The following is a 20,112-nucleotide window of genomic DNA, read 5'->3' on the forward strand; positions in this document are numbered from 1 at the left end:
CATACATGAAGTGCATGATATTACTTAAAGGTAGACTGCTGCAATTATTTGGAACTATCGCGAATGGCACTGTTGTATTAATTTCAGTTTCCAATTGCTCTTTGTTAGTAAATAGAAGTACTATTGAATTTTGTGTGTTGGCCTTTTATCCTGCAACCCTTAATAAACTCATTTAGTTCTAGGAACTTCTCTGTAGAGTTCATGGGATTTTCTATGTAGACATCATTTCATCTTTGAACAGGGACAGTTTTATTTATCTTTTCCCAATACTTCATCTGAAGTACTTTTAGCATTTCTTTTAGAGCAGGTCTGCTGTTGATGAATTCTGTTCCCTTCATCTGAGAGCTTCTTCATTTCACCTTTATTTGTCAAAGATATTTTCACTGGAGGTAGAATTCTGAGTTGAGAGGTCTCTTCCCTCAGCATTTTATAACTTCTATTGTCCTTGATTTCTGATGAGAAATATATAGTCATTCTAATTGTTGTTCCCCTATATGATATATGTCCATTTTCTCTGGCAATTTCCAGTATTCTTTCAATATAGTTTTCACAAGTCTAATTATGATGGGTCTAGGAGAGATTTCTTTGAATTGATCTTGCTTGGGTTTGCTGAGCTTCTTGAATCTTGTGTCTTTTACTGAATATATTTTCTTCTAATATTTTTGTACTTTATGTTTTTTCTCTTTCTAGTATTCTCACACAATTCGATGAGGCTCTGTTTCTATAACTTTTTCAATCATTTTTTTTCCTCTCTGTTGTCCAGACTGGATAATCTCCAGTGATTTATCCACAAGCTTACTGACTCTTTCCTCTGTCATTTCTATTCTGCTATTAAGCTCATCCAGTGGATTATAAATTTTCAGTTACTTTACTCTTTTAGTTCTAAAATATGCATTTGGCTCTTCATATTTTCTATTTCTATGCTGATATTTTATGTCTTTCCATACGTTTGAAGTGTGTTGACCCTTACTTCATGCAGCATGGTTATAATAGTTGCTTTAAAGTTGTCTGATAAATGCTACATCTGTGTCATCCCAGGTTTGGCATCTATTGATTAAAAGACAATCAAACTCTTGGGAGATGAGATTTTCAAGGTTCTTCACATGCTGAGTAATTTTAGACGGTATCCTGGACATTCTGAATATTTATGTCACCTGGGTATTGTTTAAATCCTAAGGAGATTGCTGATTTTGTTTTGTTTTGTTCTATTGTAGCAGGCATTAAACTAGGATTGGTTCAGGACACAGTTCTAAATGGTTTTCTTAGTGTTGCTATAATGTCAGTTAAGTTTTCAAAGTATTTGCAGTGTTATTTGGATAAGTCCTATATGCATCCTACCCAGCAAACAGTGTGGGATCTGGGCAGTGGTCAGTCCTCTAGTTCAATGCCTGTGATTGGCTGTCCATGGGAGGGGTCAGAAATGTTTTTCTGTAAAGGACCAAATAGTAAATATTTTAGGCTTTGTTGCCAAGAAGCAAAATCCATGAGAAGGTTTTCTTAAATAACAAGGGAGAAAACAAATTCCACAAAGTTTATATTGGCAAAATTAAAAATAGAATAATTGAGTATACTTTTAAAATTTTTCATTCAGGTCCACTAATGAGAAGACTAGAATTTTTTTTTGGAGGGGGAGGGGAAATAATTTCAGTTAATTAGGGTTCAAAGTTAATGTTCCGTATCATCCAAATTGAAAATGTTCATCTGTTACTGCTGATCTGTAATGAGATTTTTAACATTTTAATATACATATAAATATATATGAAATATATTTAATATATGTAATATATTTTATTAAATATGTTATATAATAAATATATAAAACATTAAATATAATATTAACATTAATATATTTAATTATATAAGTATAATATAATTATAACATAATTATACTATAGTTATATATAATTATAATATATAACACATATAAAATGTATAATATATAAAATATAATACATATAATATATAATATTATAATATATAATAATTATTATAATTATAACACAATTTAAAATTATAATAAAATTTATTATTAAATTATATATAGTTATAATTTATAATTGTATATAAAGTATAATATATAAAACATATAAAATATAATATATAAGATATAATACATAACATAATAATATGATGTATAATAATATATAACATATATTATTATATATTATATATTGTGCATTAATATATTATAATACATTATAACATTTAAAATTACATATAATATATTATATTATATATATTATATATTATATACTACAATACATATATTATTAATATGATGCATATAATATATTATATACATTATATTTACTATATTATAATATATAATATATAGTGTTATATATACATTATATAATACATTATATATAATATATTACAGTGTATATTAATATAATGTATATAATATATAGTATTAATATTATTATTAATATATGTTATATAGTATTATATATAAATAATACATTTATATGAAATAACATATAATTATTATATATTTATAATATTTATAGTAATATATTTATATACATTATATATAAAATAATATATAACATATATTTATAATATTAATGTTATATGATATATATTCTTATATTATATTAACATATATTAAAATGTATAATATATATTAGTATATTAATATTATATATTATGTATTGTATTATATAATATATAAACTTTAAAATATATATCATATATTAATAATATATAATATAATACATAATATATGAACAATTATATAATTACAATTATTATATTATTAATTATATAATTAATAATTATTAGCAATATATTATACAATTTAAATATTAATATTTAATGTAATATATAAAATTATATTTATATATGTTATATTTAATATACAATATATATTTAAAATATGGAAATGAAGACAGGTATTGTCAAATAGTGATATTAATCCACAAGCATATGATTTTAATTTAATATATATAGAATTCTATTAGATTCTTCTCTTAATATTTGCCTTTTAGCATGTCATTACATTGAAGACTAATCACTCCAATTGATGGTTAGGCAGAATGGCACAGTTAAACGAATTTTGCAATGTAGAAATATCCTTTCTCTGTATTTGCATCCAAGTCAGAAAAACGTTCCTACAAGTGTAGGTTGAGCTCAGAAATCATATCCATGACAAATTTTTATGAGAATGAAGGTCTCACTTCTTTTAGGTTTTGACAGCATGAGAAGCCATAATTCAAAAAGCGTCATGTATCACAATGTTCACTGCAGCTCTATGTACAATAGCCAGGACATGGAAGCAACCTAAGTGTCCATCAGCAGATGAATGGATAAAGAAGATGTGGCACATATATACAATGGTATATTACTCAGCCATAAAAAAAAAAACAAAATTGAGTTATTTGTAGTGAGGTGGATGGACCTAGAGTCTGTCATACAGAGTGAAGAAAGTCAGAAGGAGAAAAACAAATACCATATGCTAACACATATATATGGAATCTAAAAAAATAAGGTTCTGAAGAACCTAGGTGCAGGACAGGAATAAAGACGCAGACGTAGAGAATGGACTTGAGGACACTGGGAGGGGGGAGGGTAAGCTGGGACGAAGTGAGAGAGTGGCATGGACATATATACACTACCAAATATAAAATAGATAGCTAGTGGGAAGCAGCCACATGGCACAGGGAGATCAGCTCGGTGCTTTGTGACCACCTAGAGGGGTGGGATAGGGAGGGTGGGAGGGAGGTGCAAGAGGGAGGGGATATGGGGATATATGTATACATATAGCTGATTCACTTTGTTATACAGCAAAAACTAACACAACACTGTAAAGCAATTATACTCCAATTAAAAAAAAAAAAAGGAAAAGGCAGCCTCCTTAATGGGAGAAGATATATGCAAACAATATATGCAATAAGGATTTGATATCCAAAATATACAAAGAACTCATGTAACTCAACATTAAAAAAACCAAACAACCCAATTAAAAATGGGCAGAGGATATGAATAGACATTTTTCCAAAGAAGACAAGTGGATGGCCAACAGACAACGTGAAAATATGCTCAACATTACTAATCGTCAGAGAAATGCAAATCAAAACCTCAATGAGATACCACCTCACACCTGTCAGAACGACTATTACCAAAAAGACAACAAATAATAACTGTTGGCAAGGATGTGTAGAATGCTGTTGATGGGACTGTAAATTGGTGTAGCCACTATGGAAAACAGTATGAAGGTCCCTCAAATCATATGATCCAACAATTCCACCCCTGGGTATTTACCCAAAGAAAACAAAAATATTAATCTGAAAAGACATATGCACCCTAGTGTTCACTGCAGCATTATTTACAATAGCCAAGATGTGGAAGTGACCTAAGTGTCCACTGATAGATAAATGCATAAAGAAGATGTGGTATACATATACAATGGAATGTTACTTAGCCATTAAAAAAAAAAGAAATTTGCCTCTAGCGACAACATGGATGATTCTAGAGGGTATCATGCTAAGTGAAATAAGTCAGACAGAGAAAGACAAATACTGTATGATCTCACTTATATTTGGAAACCAAAAAACAAAACGAAGAAAACAAAATGAAAACAGACTCATAGATACAGAGCACAAATAGGTGCGTGCCTGAGGGGAGGAAGGTGGGAGGATGGATGAAATAGGTAAAGGGGATTAAGACGTACAAACCTTCAGTTATAAAATAAGCCATGGGGATGTAACATACAGCATAAGGGATATGGTCAATAATATTGCAATAACTTTGTATGGGGACAAATGGTTATTAGACTCACTGTGGTGATCATTTCATAATGCCAAATCACTATGTCCTACACCTGAAACTAACATGATATTATATATCAACTATATTTCAATTAAAAAAATAATATGCTTTAAGAGGGTATCCTGCTTCCTTATGGTATTTAGGTTTTGCCACTGGAGGTATTTAAGCTTGCCTGTAAATGTTAATTATTTTGCTTAAAATAATTACTATTTACTATTTATTATAATTTTACTATTTCCAAAAGTAACACTTTTGGAAATATACCTACCATTTGCATTCTAGAGGTGTCAGAACATAACGCATTTATTTCCCAAAATACCCAGATTAAAGTTACAAGAAAAAAGCTGCATGAATTCATGTAATGGCAATCCACACTTCCAGTTTCTCAGGGACCAAAAGGACAAGTAAGACATTCACAGGATGAAACAGATCTCAGAGGCAAACAATCACGTTTTCAAAAATGTATATCAGTGTGATCCAAATCAACATCAAGAATTAACTAACAAGAAGAATCAGGTTAAGATCTCAGGGAGGAATAGAGAAAACACAGACAGAATAGTATATTGGAACAAATTCTTGATTTCTTCTTCCATCAAAGAGATTAGACAGCTTTCAGGAATCCCTTTGAAAGATAAGATTTCTAAGAAAAAGTAATTTTCGTTTGAGGGCTCCAATAAAGCCATTGGCATTACAGAAATTTTCACAGTTTTTTTTAAAGTTGTCACTAAACATAAAAGCAAAATTAAAACTTTTGCTCCCCTACTTCCTTCCCCTAATTTCTCCACCTCCTAGTCAATGACTTTGCTATGTACTTCATTGAAAAAATATAACCACAGGGAACTAAGGAAACTAAATTACTCTTCTGATCACCCAATTACCAACTTCCTTGCATCTGCATCTGTCTTGTTTCTTCCCTCCCTTACAATGGAGAAGTGTACCATCTCCTAACAAAAGCTGACCCTTCCTTATCCGCTCTGAATCCCATCCCCTGTCACCTTCTTGGGGATCATCATCATTTGATCATCTCGTCTCTCTTCTTCAGTATCAGTTTTTCTCTCTCTACTAAATCATTGCCATCAGCATTACCTGGTACCTTCCAAAATTAAAAAACATCCTTAAAGTCCTTTTTTTAGAAAAATCGTAGCTTATAAACGAAGAGGGAATAACAATAGAAAAATCGTCATTTTGCAGCCCCTAATCTAGTTAGCAGTCATCAATGGCTGCTAAATTCCTAAGTGAAAGGTCAGTAGTGACCTTTATAATAGATGGATCAGGATTACATCATCTAAGCACAGATACATCTTAAAACTCATGAAAATAGGACAACCAGTAATTATTTTCTTCCTAATATATTACAACAGGAAGTACACAGCATCACCTATGAAGTATTCTTACTATAGAACAATTAGACTTTAATCAAACCTCTCGATCTACTTTGTCAATTTGCATGAAATGCAAAGTACAGAGGAAGAGGCTAAATGATATAAGGATATAATTATCTAAGTCCCAGAATATGTGAAATTCTACAAAACAAATGACTCAGCTACTTCAACAAATAAATGTCATTACAAAAGAAGGGAAACCTGTTATAGATTAAAAGAGATTTAAGAGATCCATCAGCCAAAAGCAGTATGTAGACTTTAATTGAATAGTGATTAAAAAAATCAATGATAAATATGTATGTTTGAAACAAATGAGGAAAAACTGAATATGGACAGAGTACTAGATGATATTAAAGAACTTTTATTTTGTTGGGGGCGTGTTAGTGGTATTGTGGTTATGTTTTAAAAAAGCATTATCTGTTAGAAATACATATTGAAGTATTTATTGGTAAAATGATATGATGTCTGGGATTAAGAGGGAATAGTGAACACTGAAGGTTGCTGAAACTCAGTAAAGCATATGGGTCCATTATATTCTATTTTTGTGTGCATTTGAAAACTTCCATAGTACAAAATTAAAAAGAAATCCTCCCTTAACTCATATTCCCTTCTGCTTCTTTGTATAACAAGCTTTTTGAAACAGTAGCATGCACTGTCACTTCTTTCTCACCTCTCATTTGGTCAGCAATCACTTCAACTTGGCTTTCTCCTGACCACTTTCTTGAAACCATTCTTCCCAAGGTCACCAAAAAACCTCCATTTTGGCAAATCCAGTGGACATTTCAATTATAATATTTTGACCTCTTAGACTCATTCTACAGAATTGACCATATCCGCCTCCTTGAAACACTTTTCTCTCTGTTCTTGGTTCCATGACATTACAAACTCCTGAATTTCTTCTGGCTTTTTGGGCCACTTCTCAAAATAATTTGCTAGCTCTTTTTCTTCCATCCAATTTAAAAATACTGACATTCCTCAGGGCTTAGGTCAGAGGTCTCTTTTCTGCTTTTCTCCTTTTACTTTTCCTTTTGCGCCGACCTCAGTATTATATAACATCTCCGTGCCAATTCTCGAATTTATTATCTTTAGTCCAAGATCCAAAATCCAATCATTTACATGATTTCTCCACTGGACATCTCGAAGCATCTCCAACTTAACTTTCCCTAAACCAAAGGCTTCATCTTTGCCTCATACCTACCTTCTCCTCATGGCTAAATTTGCTTCCTCCGCTCCCAGTTTTCTCATTTCAACAAAAGCTCTTTCATCTGCTCCATTACTAAAGCCAAAACCTAAGAATCATCCTCGACACCTCCCTCTATTTACTGCCCTCTCCCCTGTAAGGTCCTGTTGGTTCTGCTTCCTAAATATATTATGTCTTGATTGTTCTTATTCCATTTCAACCTTTGGGTCCCAGTTCTTATCGTCTCTCATCTGTATTACTGCAACAGCCTCAATGGTTTCCCATTTTACTCCTGTTCTCTTCCACAGAGCAACCAGAGTGAACTTTTACAAAGTCAAAATGGATCCTGTCAGTCCCGTTCAGGGACAGCCCCTTGCACTTAAGTATAAAACAGCTAACAAGGGCAGTGTGATGGGTAAGTTATGTGTCATCTTGGCTAGGATGTGGTACTCAGTTGTTTGGTCAAACAGCAGTCCAGAAAATATTTTTTAGATATAATTAACATTTACCAGTTGACTTTAAAGCAAACTATCTTCTATAATGTGTGTGTGTTCTTAAGGGCGGCCTTAAGAGCAAGGACTGAGGTTTCCTAATGGAGAAGGAATTCTGTTTTCAGACTGCAGCATAGATATTCTGCAGGAGAAGGAATTGTCTTAAGACTGCAACATAGATATTCTGCCTGAATTTCCAGCCTGCTGACCTGCCTTAAGGATTTCAGTGTCAAGACCGCAAACATCAACTCTTACTGAATTTCCTCACAACTCATGAATTCCTTACAATAACACTCTCTATATCTCTCTCTCCTAATTGGTTCCATTTCTTGGGAACAAGACCCCGAATGTCCTGTCTCCTGCCTGCTTCTCCTTTCTCATTTCACATATGACTTTCTGCTTCACTCATTACAATCCAGCTACAATGGCCTTCTTTCTATTTCTGGAATGGACAAGTTATTTCCTGCTTTAAGACCTGCATATTTGCTCTTTCATCTGTTAGGAATGTTTTCTCTCTCTCATTCTCTTTCCTTTCTCTCCCTTTTTTACTTTTTAATACAGAAGAGTGCATATAGTATTTATGTATCGTTAAGAATAACAAGATAAACACTTGAATATCAACTATCTACCTATGTTTCTCCTGTAAAACTGTAATTCATCCTACTAGATATCAATTGAAATATCACTGCTTCAGAAAAGCGTTCCTTAACTCCACTATCTAAATTAGATTGCCCTAGTTATTTTTTTCTCATAATAATCTGTTTTTTTTTCTTCCTAGCATTTATCACAATTTGTAATTATTTATTTATATGGGTTTATTTGTTTAATGTCTGTCTCCCTCATTACACTGGAAATGAGGGCAAGAAACATTGTATTCTTAATGTAAAGTATGCAATAAATAACAAATGAAACTACCTTGTCACAATTGTTTTCTTAAACAATTATAATTGTTCAAGTAATATGAGTATGTTTTCATTATAAAAATTCAAATATATAGAATTATACAGAGAAAAATAAAATTCCCTTCAACACGTTATCTCCTACCCAAATACAAATCCCATTCTGTTTCCCAGAAATCACTGTAAATAGTTTAGTATATATCCTTCCAAATAATTTTATACAATTACATGCTTATACATGCATATACAAATAAACATACACTGACACACATGTATTGATATTTCAAAACTTAAATTGAGCCATGCTTATGTACTGATCTATGACCTGCTTTTTCACTTAACAGAATGTTTTGGAGATCATTTCACAATAATGCATATAGATCTACCTAATTCTTGTAAACTACAGCAGTATCATATTTTATGGAGATGCCATTGCTCTAATTTTATTAAAGAATCCCCATAGCTTTTATTATCTTACTCTAGCTATATTTTGTATTAATTCTGTTATCTTAAGGAAAAAAAATCAGTATTTGGTCATTAGTGTTGATTTAAGGACAGTTTGCTTGAAAATATTTCCTTTAAAGTATGCTTTCCTTAAACTTCCTTTCTACTACCTTCATACAAGATAATGTCAACATAACTTGCTTTAATGAGCAGAAATAAGATGGCAAGACACAGTGAAGGGTTCAGAAAATCTCAGATAAAATAGTTCAAATTAGGTTTGCTTTACCATGCCATAATCTAGCCAGGTTCATAAAGATCTAACATCTATCTTCCTTTCTCAGATAGTGAATTCAGATAGGTAAAAGTAATCCGCATGAGATAAGTACTTTTTTCTCACATTCATGCCAACCAGTCCCCACAGTCTATAAGCAAGGCATGGGGAGCCCAGGCATCATTCTGGTACAGGCACTGGAGAAATTAAGAGTCCCTACAGGTTCTCTTCTGCCTTCTTAATGCTATTAGTTCTATAGTACCAGTTAAACTGAAATTATGTTGGCTGAAAAGTTTAACTCCTATTTCTATACCAATTTCATGATCTCAACCTCTAGATCTACAAAGTCAATATTATCTATTGTGTTAGGGCTTTTAAAAGTGAATCCAGTTGATGAAATTGTTATTCTGATAAGTCATTACCACTCAAATAAAGTTGTAGCTAGAGACTTTCAGCAAAGTAGAAAAGTTCAATGGGCTAAATTCATGAGTATATAAACTTCTAATAGATGACCATTCTATTTTATCTATTTTAAATGGCATGGCTTTTCAGACACCAGTGGGAAACAGGCAATAACAAAGTGAATAAATATGGAAGAATTTGGAAATCTTCATGCCCAAGACTTTGCTATTCAAGGAGAATAATATCTTAGTCATCCTTATAGGGCTGATCATAGCTCTACTATAGTATTTCTGGTAATAGCTCCAAATTTATACTCTTTATTAAAACATTTCATTCACGGTGGTGGTAAGAGCTCAATCTCCAAAGTAAAGATGCTATATTTGAATCCTGGTTCTACCAATTTCTAACTAAGTGATTTGGGGCAAGTTGCTTAGTTTTTCCAAGCTTCAGTTGCCTTACCTTTAAATTGGGGATAAAGACAATGTTTATCTTTGGAATTATGATAATGTATGTAAAGTGTTTAGCTCTATGCCTGGCATATAATAAGTGCTCAATAAATGAAAGCTATTACTATTATTATTATTTTTTGAAGTATTGTTAGGAAGCAGGATATAGGCAGAGAAAGGGAGACTAGCTAGAAAGATCAGAAAAGAACTCTGGATAAATGTGCCATTAAAACTATCATAACAAACTATTACATGAATGTATGCAGAGTGAAATGACTGAAGACAAATCAAAGGTAGAACCAACTGAAGGGGCCCTGAAAAGTAATTTGTATGGGAGAGTTTTCTGCATGGGAAAAAATGCCATAGAACCCAAGTTAAAAGATGAAAGAGAAGCTGGGAAAAATGTCTGTAACATTACAAAAAGGACTACTTTTTTTCACATATAAAGAAAATGACTAACATATTAGTGGAAAAATAGACAAAAAATAGAACAACAGTTTGTAGAAAATACAAATGACTCAAATATAAAACTTCACTCATAACAAGAAAAATGTAAATTATAACTAAAAGATACCATTTTCACCTCTCAGATTGGCAAAGTACTAAACTTTTTGATTATACTCTTTAAAGTACAATAAAATAGGCACTTTCAAATATTGCAAGTGGGAACATAAGTTGTACAACCTCTATTAAAGCAATTTAGCAGTATCTATCAAAATTTATAGTGAATTTATCTCTGACCCACAATTACATTTCTAGGAATTTATCTTACAGATATCCTCACACATTTATAAATGACATGTATAGGAATATTCATTGCAGCATTATAATCTGCAATCATGAAAGACTGAAAATAACTCAAATATTCATTCACTAGTGGGCTGGCTAAATGCACTGTGGTACATTCATACAATGGGACATCGTATGGATTTTTAAAAATGGGGTAGTTTTACAGTGCACAGATTCATATACATAGTCAAGATTGTATATGTATAACTATCCCTGAAAAGACACACAGGAAACTGAGAGAGGTTACATCCAAGGAGGGCGCTTGGCTGGCTGGGAAACTGGGGTGTGAGAAAGCCTATTTTCACTAAATATGCCTATGAATTTTTATTTCTTGAATATGACAATAATTATAAAAACAATTTAGTTCAGTTCTCTGTCTCTGAAAGTGAATATTTAACCCAACTGGATTTGAAATTCCTTAATGGGTTCCTCCTGAAATCTGTATAGCCTTTATCTAGGAGAACAATATGAAGATATAATTTAGAGAAAAGCAGAGACAATGCCTTTTATGGAGATTCCTGTAGTAGGAATAAATAAAATAAACTGGTGATGTGGGCCCAGAATCCTTATCTGTAATTGTGAAATCTTTTTTTTTTTTAACTTATTTGGCTGCACCAGGTCTTAGTTGTGGCATGTGGGATCTTCATTGTGGCATGCGGGATCTTTAGTTGCAGCATTCAGGATCTTTAGTTGCAGCATACTGGATCTTTAGTTGTGGCATGCAGGCTCTTAGTTACGGCACATGGGATCTAGGATCTAGTTCCCTGAGCAGGCATCAAACCCGGGCCCCCTGCATTGGGAGCACAGAGTCTTAACCATAGGGAAGTCCCGTGAAATCTTAAGAGTAATGAAAAGTGAAAGTTTTTTCATAACCTTTTTGGTAGCAATATCTGACCTAACCCAAATCTATTTGGTTGTAAAATCTGACCTGAACTGATATGAGGCTATTTATACTTATTGTTTATTACATTTACTGTGAATAATCATACATCATAGTGTATCCCATATGGTATGTAAACCATGTGATCTTAAAATTTTGTTAATTCTGAAATACGTTTGTCTCTAAGAATTTTGGATGAAGGACTGTGGACCTGTACGATTTTCTCTCCTGGCGTCAGTCCTGAGTTAAGTTTTTACACAAAAATATTATCATTACCAGAAAGAGCCTTCTGACAGTTAGTTATCCAATCCTCTTCAACAATACCCACCACTCAAGGTTTATGAGATGCTTACTCTTGGCTTTTTGTTCTTATTCTTTGGGAGTTTTGGTTAAAGACTATCACTATGGAAGCAATGTACCTGATCACAGAGATTCTGATATGGAAAGAAAATTTGGGCAAATCTGATAATTTATGCAACTATAAAAATGAAATTCTTTAATAAGAATTTATTTTCTTTCTGTCATTGTAGGAAGAGCTACACACAGGTTAAAAATAAAATTACCACCCCACTCCCCATGCCTGTATTTTTCAGTATTGGGAAACTTAAGATATCTTAATTATTTTCTAGTGTCTTAATCATTTTGTGAAATTATGAAGTTGGATAATGGTCATTTAATATAAAATGTTCTCTTTTCTATGGAATTGTAGCTTCTTACTAATTATGAATTAAAGCCTAATTTAATATGGCTGGAAGCCAGAATGACAAGTGAAATTTAGAGACCTCAACCTTGGTTATCATGAGAGAAAAGCACTGTTAGATAGTTTGGAGTCAAAGAATGTTACCTGCTAGGCTCCAGTTGCAAAAGCAGTAAGCTGACTTCCAGAGAACACGATGCAGAAACCAAAACCAACAGGAGAAATACCTGCTTGTGAACTCTACCAGGCCGAAGTGATGCCAGGTTACCCTGTTTATTAGCCTGCACTTTAGAAAGTTCAGGGCATGTATGGATATGTACTTATTCCACTGTATGCTACACATTATTGAAAACACATTCTACAATATAACATAAATAATTCATCCATGCATTGTTTGAAATTTTAGATTACAAAACTAAATGGTAGTGTTTTTGTTTTATGACTGTCTGTACTTTCGAAAAGAAAGACAATATGGATAGATGGACTTTATAACTTTTATATGCACCTATTAGGGAGAACAACACAACAGAAAAGAAACAACCGCCATCCCCTACACACACAGAGTTTCCCTATGTGTGTGCCACAGGCTGTTACCTTTAGTTTAGGTAAAACCAGGTGTTCAGGGCTGTGTTAGTGGGGAGAGCATGAGCTGGAGATTAAGGTGTTCTGCTTGCTCTCTGTGCCACAGCTGAAGCTGGGAGACTTGAACTGACTGGAAGCAAGCTGGAATGGAAGTTCTTTGGAAGGAAGGGACCTCAGATTCTTCCAGTTTAATATAGCAGATTATACCCTTCCATCCTCTGGTCACAAAGAAGGTGATACAGGTTGGCAGAGGGCAAAGTCATGAAACAACAGAAACTGGAGGACATACAGTTAAAGAGCTCACCTACTTTGTTGATAAGTATAGGTAGCTCCCAGAAGAGTCACTACTTAAATGGTTTTTCAGGATTGTGGACTCAGACTGTTTCCCTAATTCTGGACACAGCTGCATAAAGAGGCATATATTGGTTAATATATGACCCCCAATTAGTCACAGTCTGTTACGGCTTGGATGAAAATTAGAGATGGGGGAACATCCAGCTTTTTGGGGTGACTAAAGGCAACAACAGTACACAGCGTGTATCCTGAAAAAGGCAATTGCCCAACTCCCCTACTAAATGGAACACCACTGGTGCAGCAGCTGATATGCTGTGAATGCAAGTCGTGTTGGACTGGCGTTACTGTAAGCAGGATGTTCTCCTAATGAAGATGCCTGTGACCCAGACCACCATAAGATATGTGATTAGAGTACATCTAATGTTCTTCCCATATTGCTTTGTTACTGGGGGGTGGTGGGGAGGCAGGTATGGATAAGAAATAGTGCAAGAAACTATGTCTGATTTACTGTTCTAACTTCTTTCAATGGGCTTTACTGATGCTAGGAAAATTAGAATGATTCAGTAGAAAGAGAGGCAAGGAAGGGGAGTCAACAGAGGAGAAAACAAAATAGGGTGAAAATATTTCATTTGTTGTAAAAACATAGAATGGAAAAAGCAGAAATTGATGAGAAAGAAACCAGAGTTTTGACAGAGCATTACCAAGACTGGGGAAGCCACTGGCTCTGGCAGTAACAAGACCCAGACAGATCAACTATCTATCCCAGTTTGGAAGAATTTAGAAAATTGGATGACAAGGAAAAGCACAATTAATTTGATATTGAAATACAAAAGGTGTCAGTAAGAAAGACTGAAACTGATGAAGACTGATGGGAAGGCCAGGATCTCCTGGCTCATTAGAGCTGGCATGGAGCCAGCATACTAACTGAACCTGACGTCCGTTGTTTGGGTCAAAGTTAATGATAAAATGGAAGGAAGGAAGTAAAAGAATAAATAAATGGGGTATGCTAAGGTGAAATCCAACCTTACTTTGGTGTCTTAAGAGAGGCTCAGAGCAAGACAATAATATTCTTTCTTAGCTCAAACTTCAGATGCCTGGAAGGTAAAGCAACATGGCTTGCCAAAGCTGCCTCTGCTTCTGAAAACTGACAAAACAGAATGGCGACTGGCAAATAGGAATGGTATCCTCCAGCAAACACCTTTGTCTCACATTACTCCTAACCAGGAAGATTTCATTTAATCACTTTTTTTTCCTCTACAAACAAATTCATTCTAATTGTGTGATTTAACTTTAATACATATTTTTCTCTAATTGTGTGATTTAACTTTAATACATATATGTGTGATTTAACTTTAATACATATTTTTCTCATCTAAAAGGTAGACATGGGAGTCATGTTTAGAATATACCATACGTTTTATAGCAGTGATTTATACTGATTAAATTTGTGTATAGATCCAATAAAGAAGAAAAAAGGAGAGAAGTTTTATTGGAAACACAATCACATTGTAGCATCCCTAAGGTAACTTATGAGAGAAACATGTACATTCTCATTCCAACAATCAACTTTGCTAACAGGTCTATCTACGCACTTTTATTTAGCACTGCTAATTCTCGCCTACCTCTTTCTTATTTATTCATGGAATGGTTAACACAAAGAAGAGTTTTGCTTTTTAAACTTCCAGATATTTCACAATTTAGAAAGAGTTAGTCTAAAAAAACGAGAAGTATATAAGAAGTGAAAGAAAAAAAAAAGGATTGGAAGGAAAAATACCAAATACTAAACTATTAACAGTGGGTAGACGGATTATAGGTGGTTTAAAATATCACTTTTAAAGATATATATTCCACCACAATTGTCCCAAGTAAGCACAGGTACTTAAGCAATTATAGCCAATTCACTGGTGTCAGTTTCTTTAAAAACGAATCAGCAGAGAGCAACAGCCAGCTTTACCCACCACCAGTCCCTCCCATCAGGAAACTTGCACAAGCCTCTTAGATAGCCTCATCCACCAGAGGGCAGACAGCAGAAGCAAGAAGAACTGCAATCCTGCTTGTGGAACAAAAACCACATTCACAGAAAGATAGACAAGATGAAAAGGCAGAGGGCTATATACCAGATGAAGGAACAAGATAAAACCCCGGAAAAACAAACAAATGAAGTGGAGATAGGCAACCTTCCAGAAAAACAATTCAGAATAATGATAGTGAAGATGATCCAGGACCTAGGAAAAAGAATGGAGGCAAAGATCGAGAAGATGCAAGAAATGTTTAACAAAGACCTAGAAGAATTAAAGAACAAACAAGCAGAGATGAACAATACAATAACTGAAATGAAAACTACACTAGAAGGAATCAATAGCAGAATAACTGAGGCAGAGAAACGGATAAGTGACCTGGAAGACAGAATGGTGGAATTCACTGCTGTGGAACAAAATAAAGAAAAAAGAATGAAAAGAAATGAAGACAGCATAAGAGACCTCTGGGACAACATTAAACACAACAACATTCGCATTATAGGGGTCCCAGAAGGAGAAGAGAGAGAGAAAGGACCCAAGAAAATATTTGAAGAGATTATAGTCAAAAACTTCCCCAACATGGGAAAGGAAATAGCCACCCAAGTCCAGGAAGCGCAGAGAGTCCCATACAGGATAAACCCAAGGAGAAACATGCTGAGACACATAGTAATCAAATAGGGAAAAGTTACAGACAAAGAAAAATTACTGAGAGCAGCAAGGGAAAAATGACAAAAAACATACAAGGGAACTCCCATAAGGTTAACAGCTGATTTCTCAGCAGAAACTCTACAAGCCAGAAGGGAGTGGCATGATATACTTAAAGTGATGAAAGGGAAGAACCTACAACCAAGATTACCCTACCCGGAAAGGATCTCATTCAGAATCCATGGAGAAACCAAAAGCTTTACAGACAAGCAAAAGCTAAGAGAATACAGCACCACCAAAGCAGCTCTACAACAAATGCTAAAGGCACTTCTCTAAGTGGGAAACACAAGAGAAGAAAAGGACCTACAAAAACAAACCAGTAACAATTAAGAAAATGGTCATAGGAACATACATATCAATAATTACTTTAAAGGTGAATGGATTAAATGCTCCAACCAAAAGACACAGGCTTGCTGAATGGATACAAAAACAAGACCCATATATATGCTGTCTACAAGAGACCCACTTCAGACCTAGGGACACATACAGACTGAAAGTGCGGGGATGGAAAAAGATATTCCATGCAAATGGAAATCAAAAGAAAGCTGGAGTAGCAATACTCATATCAGATAAAATAGACATTAAAATAAAGAATGTTACAAGAGACAAGGAAGGACACTACATAATGATCAAGGGATCAATCCAAGGAGAAGATATAACAATTATAAATATAAATGCACCAAACATAGGAGCACCTCAATACATAAGGCAACTGCTAACAGCTAGAAAAGAAGACATCGACAGTAACACAATAATAGTGGGGGACTTTAACACCTCACTCAATGGACAGATCATCCACACAGAAAATTAATAAGGAAACACAAGCTTTAAATGACACAATAGACCAGATAGATTTAATTGATATTTATAGGACATTCCATCCAAAACAGCAGATTACACTTTCTTCTCAAGTGCGTACAAAACATTCTCCAGGATAGATCACATCTTGGGTCACAGATCAAGCCTCAGTAAATTTAAGAAAATTAAAATCATATCAAGCATCTTTTCTGACCATAACGCTATGAGATTAGAAATCAATTACAGGGAAAAAAACGTAAAAAACACCAACACATGGAAGCTAAACAATACATTACTAAATAACTAAGAGATCACTGAAGAAATCAAAGAGGAAATCAAAAAATACCTAGACACAAATGACAATGAAAACATGACAATCCAAAACCTATGGGGTGCAGCAAAAGCAGTTCTAAGAGGGAAGTTTATAGCTATACAAGCCTACCTCAAGAAACAAGAAAATCTCAAATAAACAACCTAACCTTACACCTAAAGGAACTAGAGAAAGAAGAACAAACAAAACCCAAAGTTAGCAGAAGGAAAGAAATCATAAAGATCAGAGCAGAAATAAATGAAATAGAAACAAAGAAAAAATTAGCAAATATCAATAAAACTAAAAGCTGGTTCTTTGAGAAGATAAACAAAATTGATAAACCATTAGCCAGACTCATCAAGAAAAAGAGGGAGAGGACTCAAATCAATAATATTAGAAATGAAAAAGGAGAAGCTGCAACAGACACTGCAGAAATACAAAGCATTCTAAGAGACTACTACAAGCAACTCTATGCCAATAAAATGGACAACCTGGAAGAAATGGACAAATTCTTACAAAGGTATAACCTTCCAAGACTGAACCAGGAGGAAATAGAAAATATGAACAGACCCATCACAAGTAATGAAATTGAAACTGTGATTAAAAATCTTCCAACAAACAAAAGTCCAGGACCAGATGGCTTCACAGGTGAATTCTATCACACATTTAGAGAAGAGCTAACACCCATCCTTCTCAAACTCTTCCAAAATATTGCAGAGGAAGGAACACTCTCAAACTCATTCTATGAGGCCACCATCACCCTGATACCAAAACCAGACAAAGGTACTACAAAAAACCAAAATTACAGACCAGTATCACTGATGAATATAGGTGCAAAAATCCTCAACAAAGTACTAGCAAACAGAATACAGCAACACATTAAAAGGATCATACACCATGATCAAGTAGGATTTATCCCAGGGATGCAAGGATTCTTCAATATATGCAAATCAATCAATGTGATACAACATTGAAGAATAAAAACCATATGATCATCTCAACAGATGCAGAAAAAGCTTTTGACAAAATTCAACACCTATTTATGACAAAAAACTCTCCAGAAAGTGGGCATAGAGGGAACCTACCTCAGCATAATAAAGGCCATATATGACAAACCCACAGCAAACATCATTCTCAATGGTGAAAAACTGAAACCATTTCCTCTAAGATCAGGAACAAGATAAGGATGTCCACTCTTGCCACTATTATTCAACACAGTTTTGGAAGTCCTAGCCATGGTAATCAGAGAAGAAAAAGAAATAAAAGGAATACAAATTGGAAAAGAAGAAGTAAAACTGTCACTGTTTGCGGATGACATGATACTATACATAGAGAATCCTAAAGATGCCACCAGAAAACTATTAAAGCTAACCAATGAGTTTGGTAAAGCTGCAGGATACAAAATTAATGCACAGAAATCTCTTGCGTTCCTATACAGTAATGATGAAAAATCTGAAAGAGAAATTAAGGAAACACTCCCATTTACCATTGCAACAAAAAGAATAAAATACCTAGGAATAAACCTACCTAGGGAGACAAAAGACCTGTATGCAGATAACTATAAGACACTGATGAAAGAAATTAAAGATGATACCAACAGATGGAGAGATATACCATGTTCTTGGATTGGAAGAATCAATATTGTGAAAATGACTATACTACCCAAAGCAATCTACAGATTCAGTACAGTCCCTATCAAATTACCAATGGCATTTTTTATGGAACTAGAACAAAAAATCTTAAAATTTGTATGGAGACACAAAAGACCCCGAATAGCCAAAGCAGTCTTGAGGGGAAAAAATGGAGTGGGAGGAATCAGACTACCTGACTTCAGACTATACTACAAAGCTACAGGAATCAAGACAATATGGTACCGTCACAAAAACAGAAAAATACATCAATGGAACAAGATAGAAAGCCCAGAGATAAACCCACACACCTATGGTCAACTAATCTATGACAAAGGAGGCAAGGGTATACAATGGAGAAAAGACAGTCTCTTCAATAAGTGGTGCTGGGAAAACTGGACAGCTACATGTAAAAGAATGAAATTAGAACACTCCCTAACAGCATACACAAAAATAAACTCAAAATGGTTTAGAGACCTAAATGTAAGTCTGGACACTATAAAACTCTTAGAGGAAAACATAGGAAGAACACTCTTTGACAGAAATCGCAGCAAGATCTTTTTTGATCCACCTCATAGAATAATGGAAATTAAAAAAAATAAACAAATGGGACCTAATGAAACTTCAAAGCTTTTGCACAGCAAAGGAAACCATAAACAAGATGAAAAGACAACCCTCAGAACGGGAGAAAATATTTGCAAATGAATCAACGGACAAAGGATTAATCTCCAAAATATATAAACAGCTTATGCAGCTCAATATTAAAAAACAAACAACCCAATACAAAAATGGGCAGAAGACCTAAATAGACATTTCTCCAAAGCAGACATACAGATGGCCAAGAAGCACATGAAAAGCTGCTCAACATCACTAATTATTAGAGAAATGCAAATCAAAACTACAATGAGGTATCACCTTACACCAGTTAGAATGGGCATCATCAGAAAGTCTACAAACAACAAATGCTGGAGAGGCTGTGGAGAAAAGGGAACCCTCTTGCACTGTTGGTGGGAATGTAAATTGATACAGCCACTATGGAGAACAGTATGGAGGTTCCTTAAAAAACTAAAAATAGAATTACCATATGATCCAGCAATCCCACTACTGGGCATATACCCTGAGAAAA

At 34.0% G+C, this 20,112-nt stretch overlaps 1 protein-coding gene across 15 annotated transcripts in view; it reads right to left on the reverse strand.

Moving 5' to 3' along the window:
* KIAA1328 overlaps nt 1–20,112 on the reverse strand; it is a 370,349-nt gene that overhangs the window by 26,641 nt on the left and 323,596 nt on the right. Inside the window, exon 10 of one of the 15 annotated variants that reach the window (XM_082416094.1) lies at nt 14,648–14,743. The exons of the other annotated variants lie outside the window; for them this stretch is intronic. Within the exon in view, the coding sequence (XP_082272220.1) occupies nt 14,648–14,743 (96 nt within the window). The remainder of the gene's footprint in view (nt 1–14,647; nt 14,744–20,112) is intronic. 15 annotated transcript variants of the gene reach the window in all.

Source organism: Balaenoptera physalus (genome assembly GCF_965194825.1).
Source record: "Balaenoptera physalus genome assembly, chromosome: 12".
Taxonomy (NCBI): Eukaryota; Metazoa; Chordata; class Mammalia; order Artiodactyla; family Balaenopteridae; genus Balaenoptera; species Balaenoptera physalus.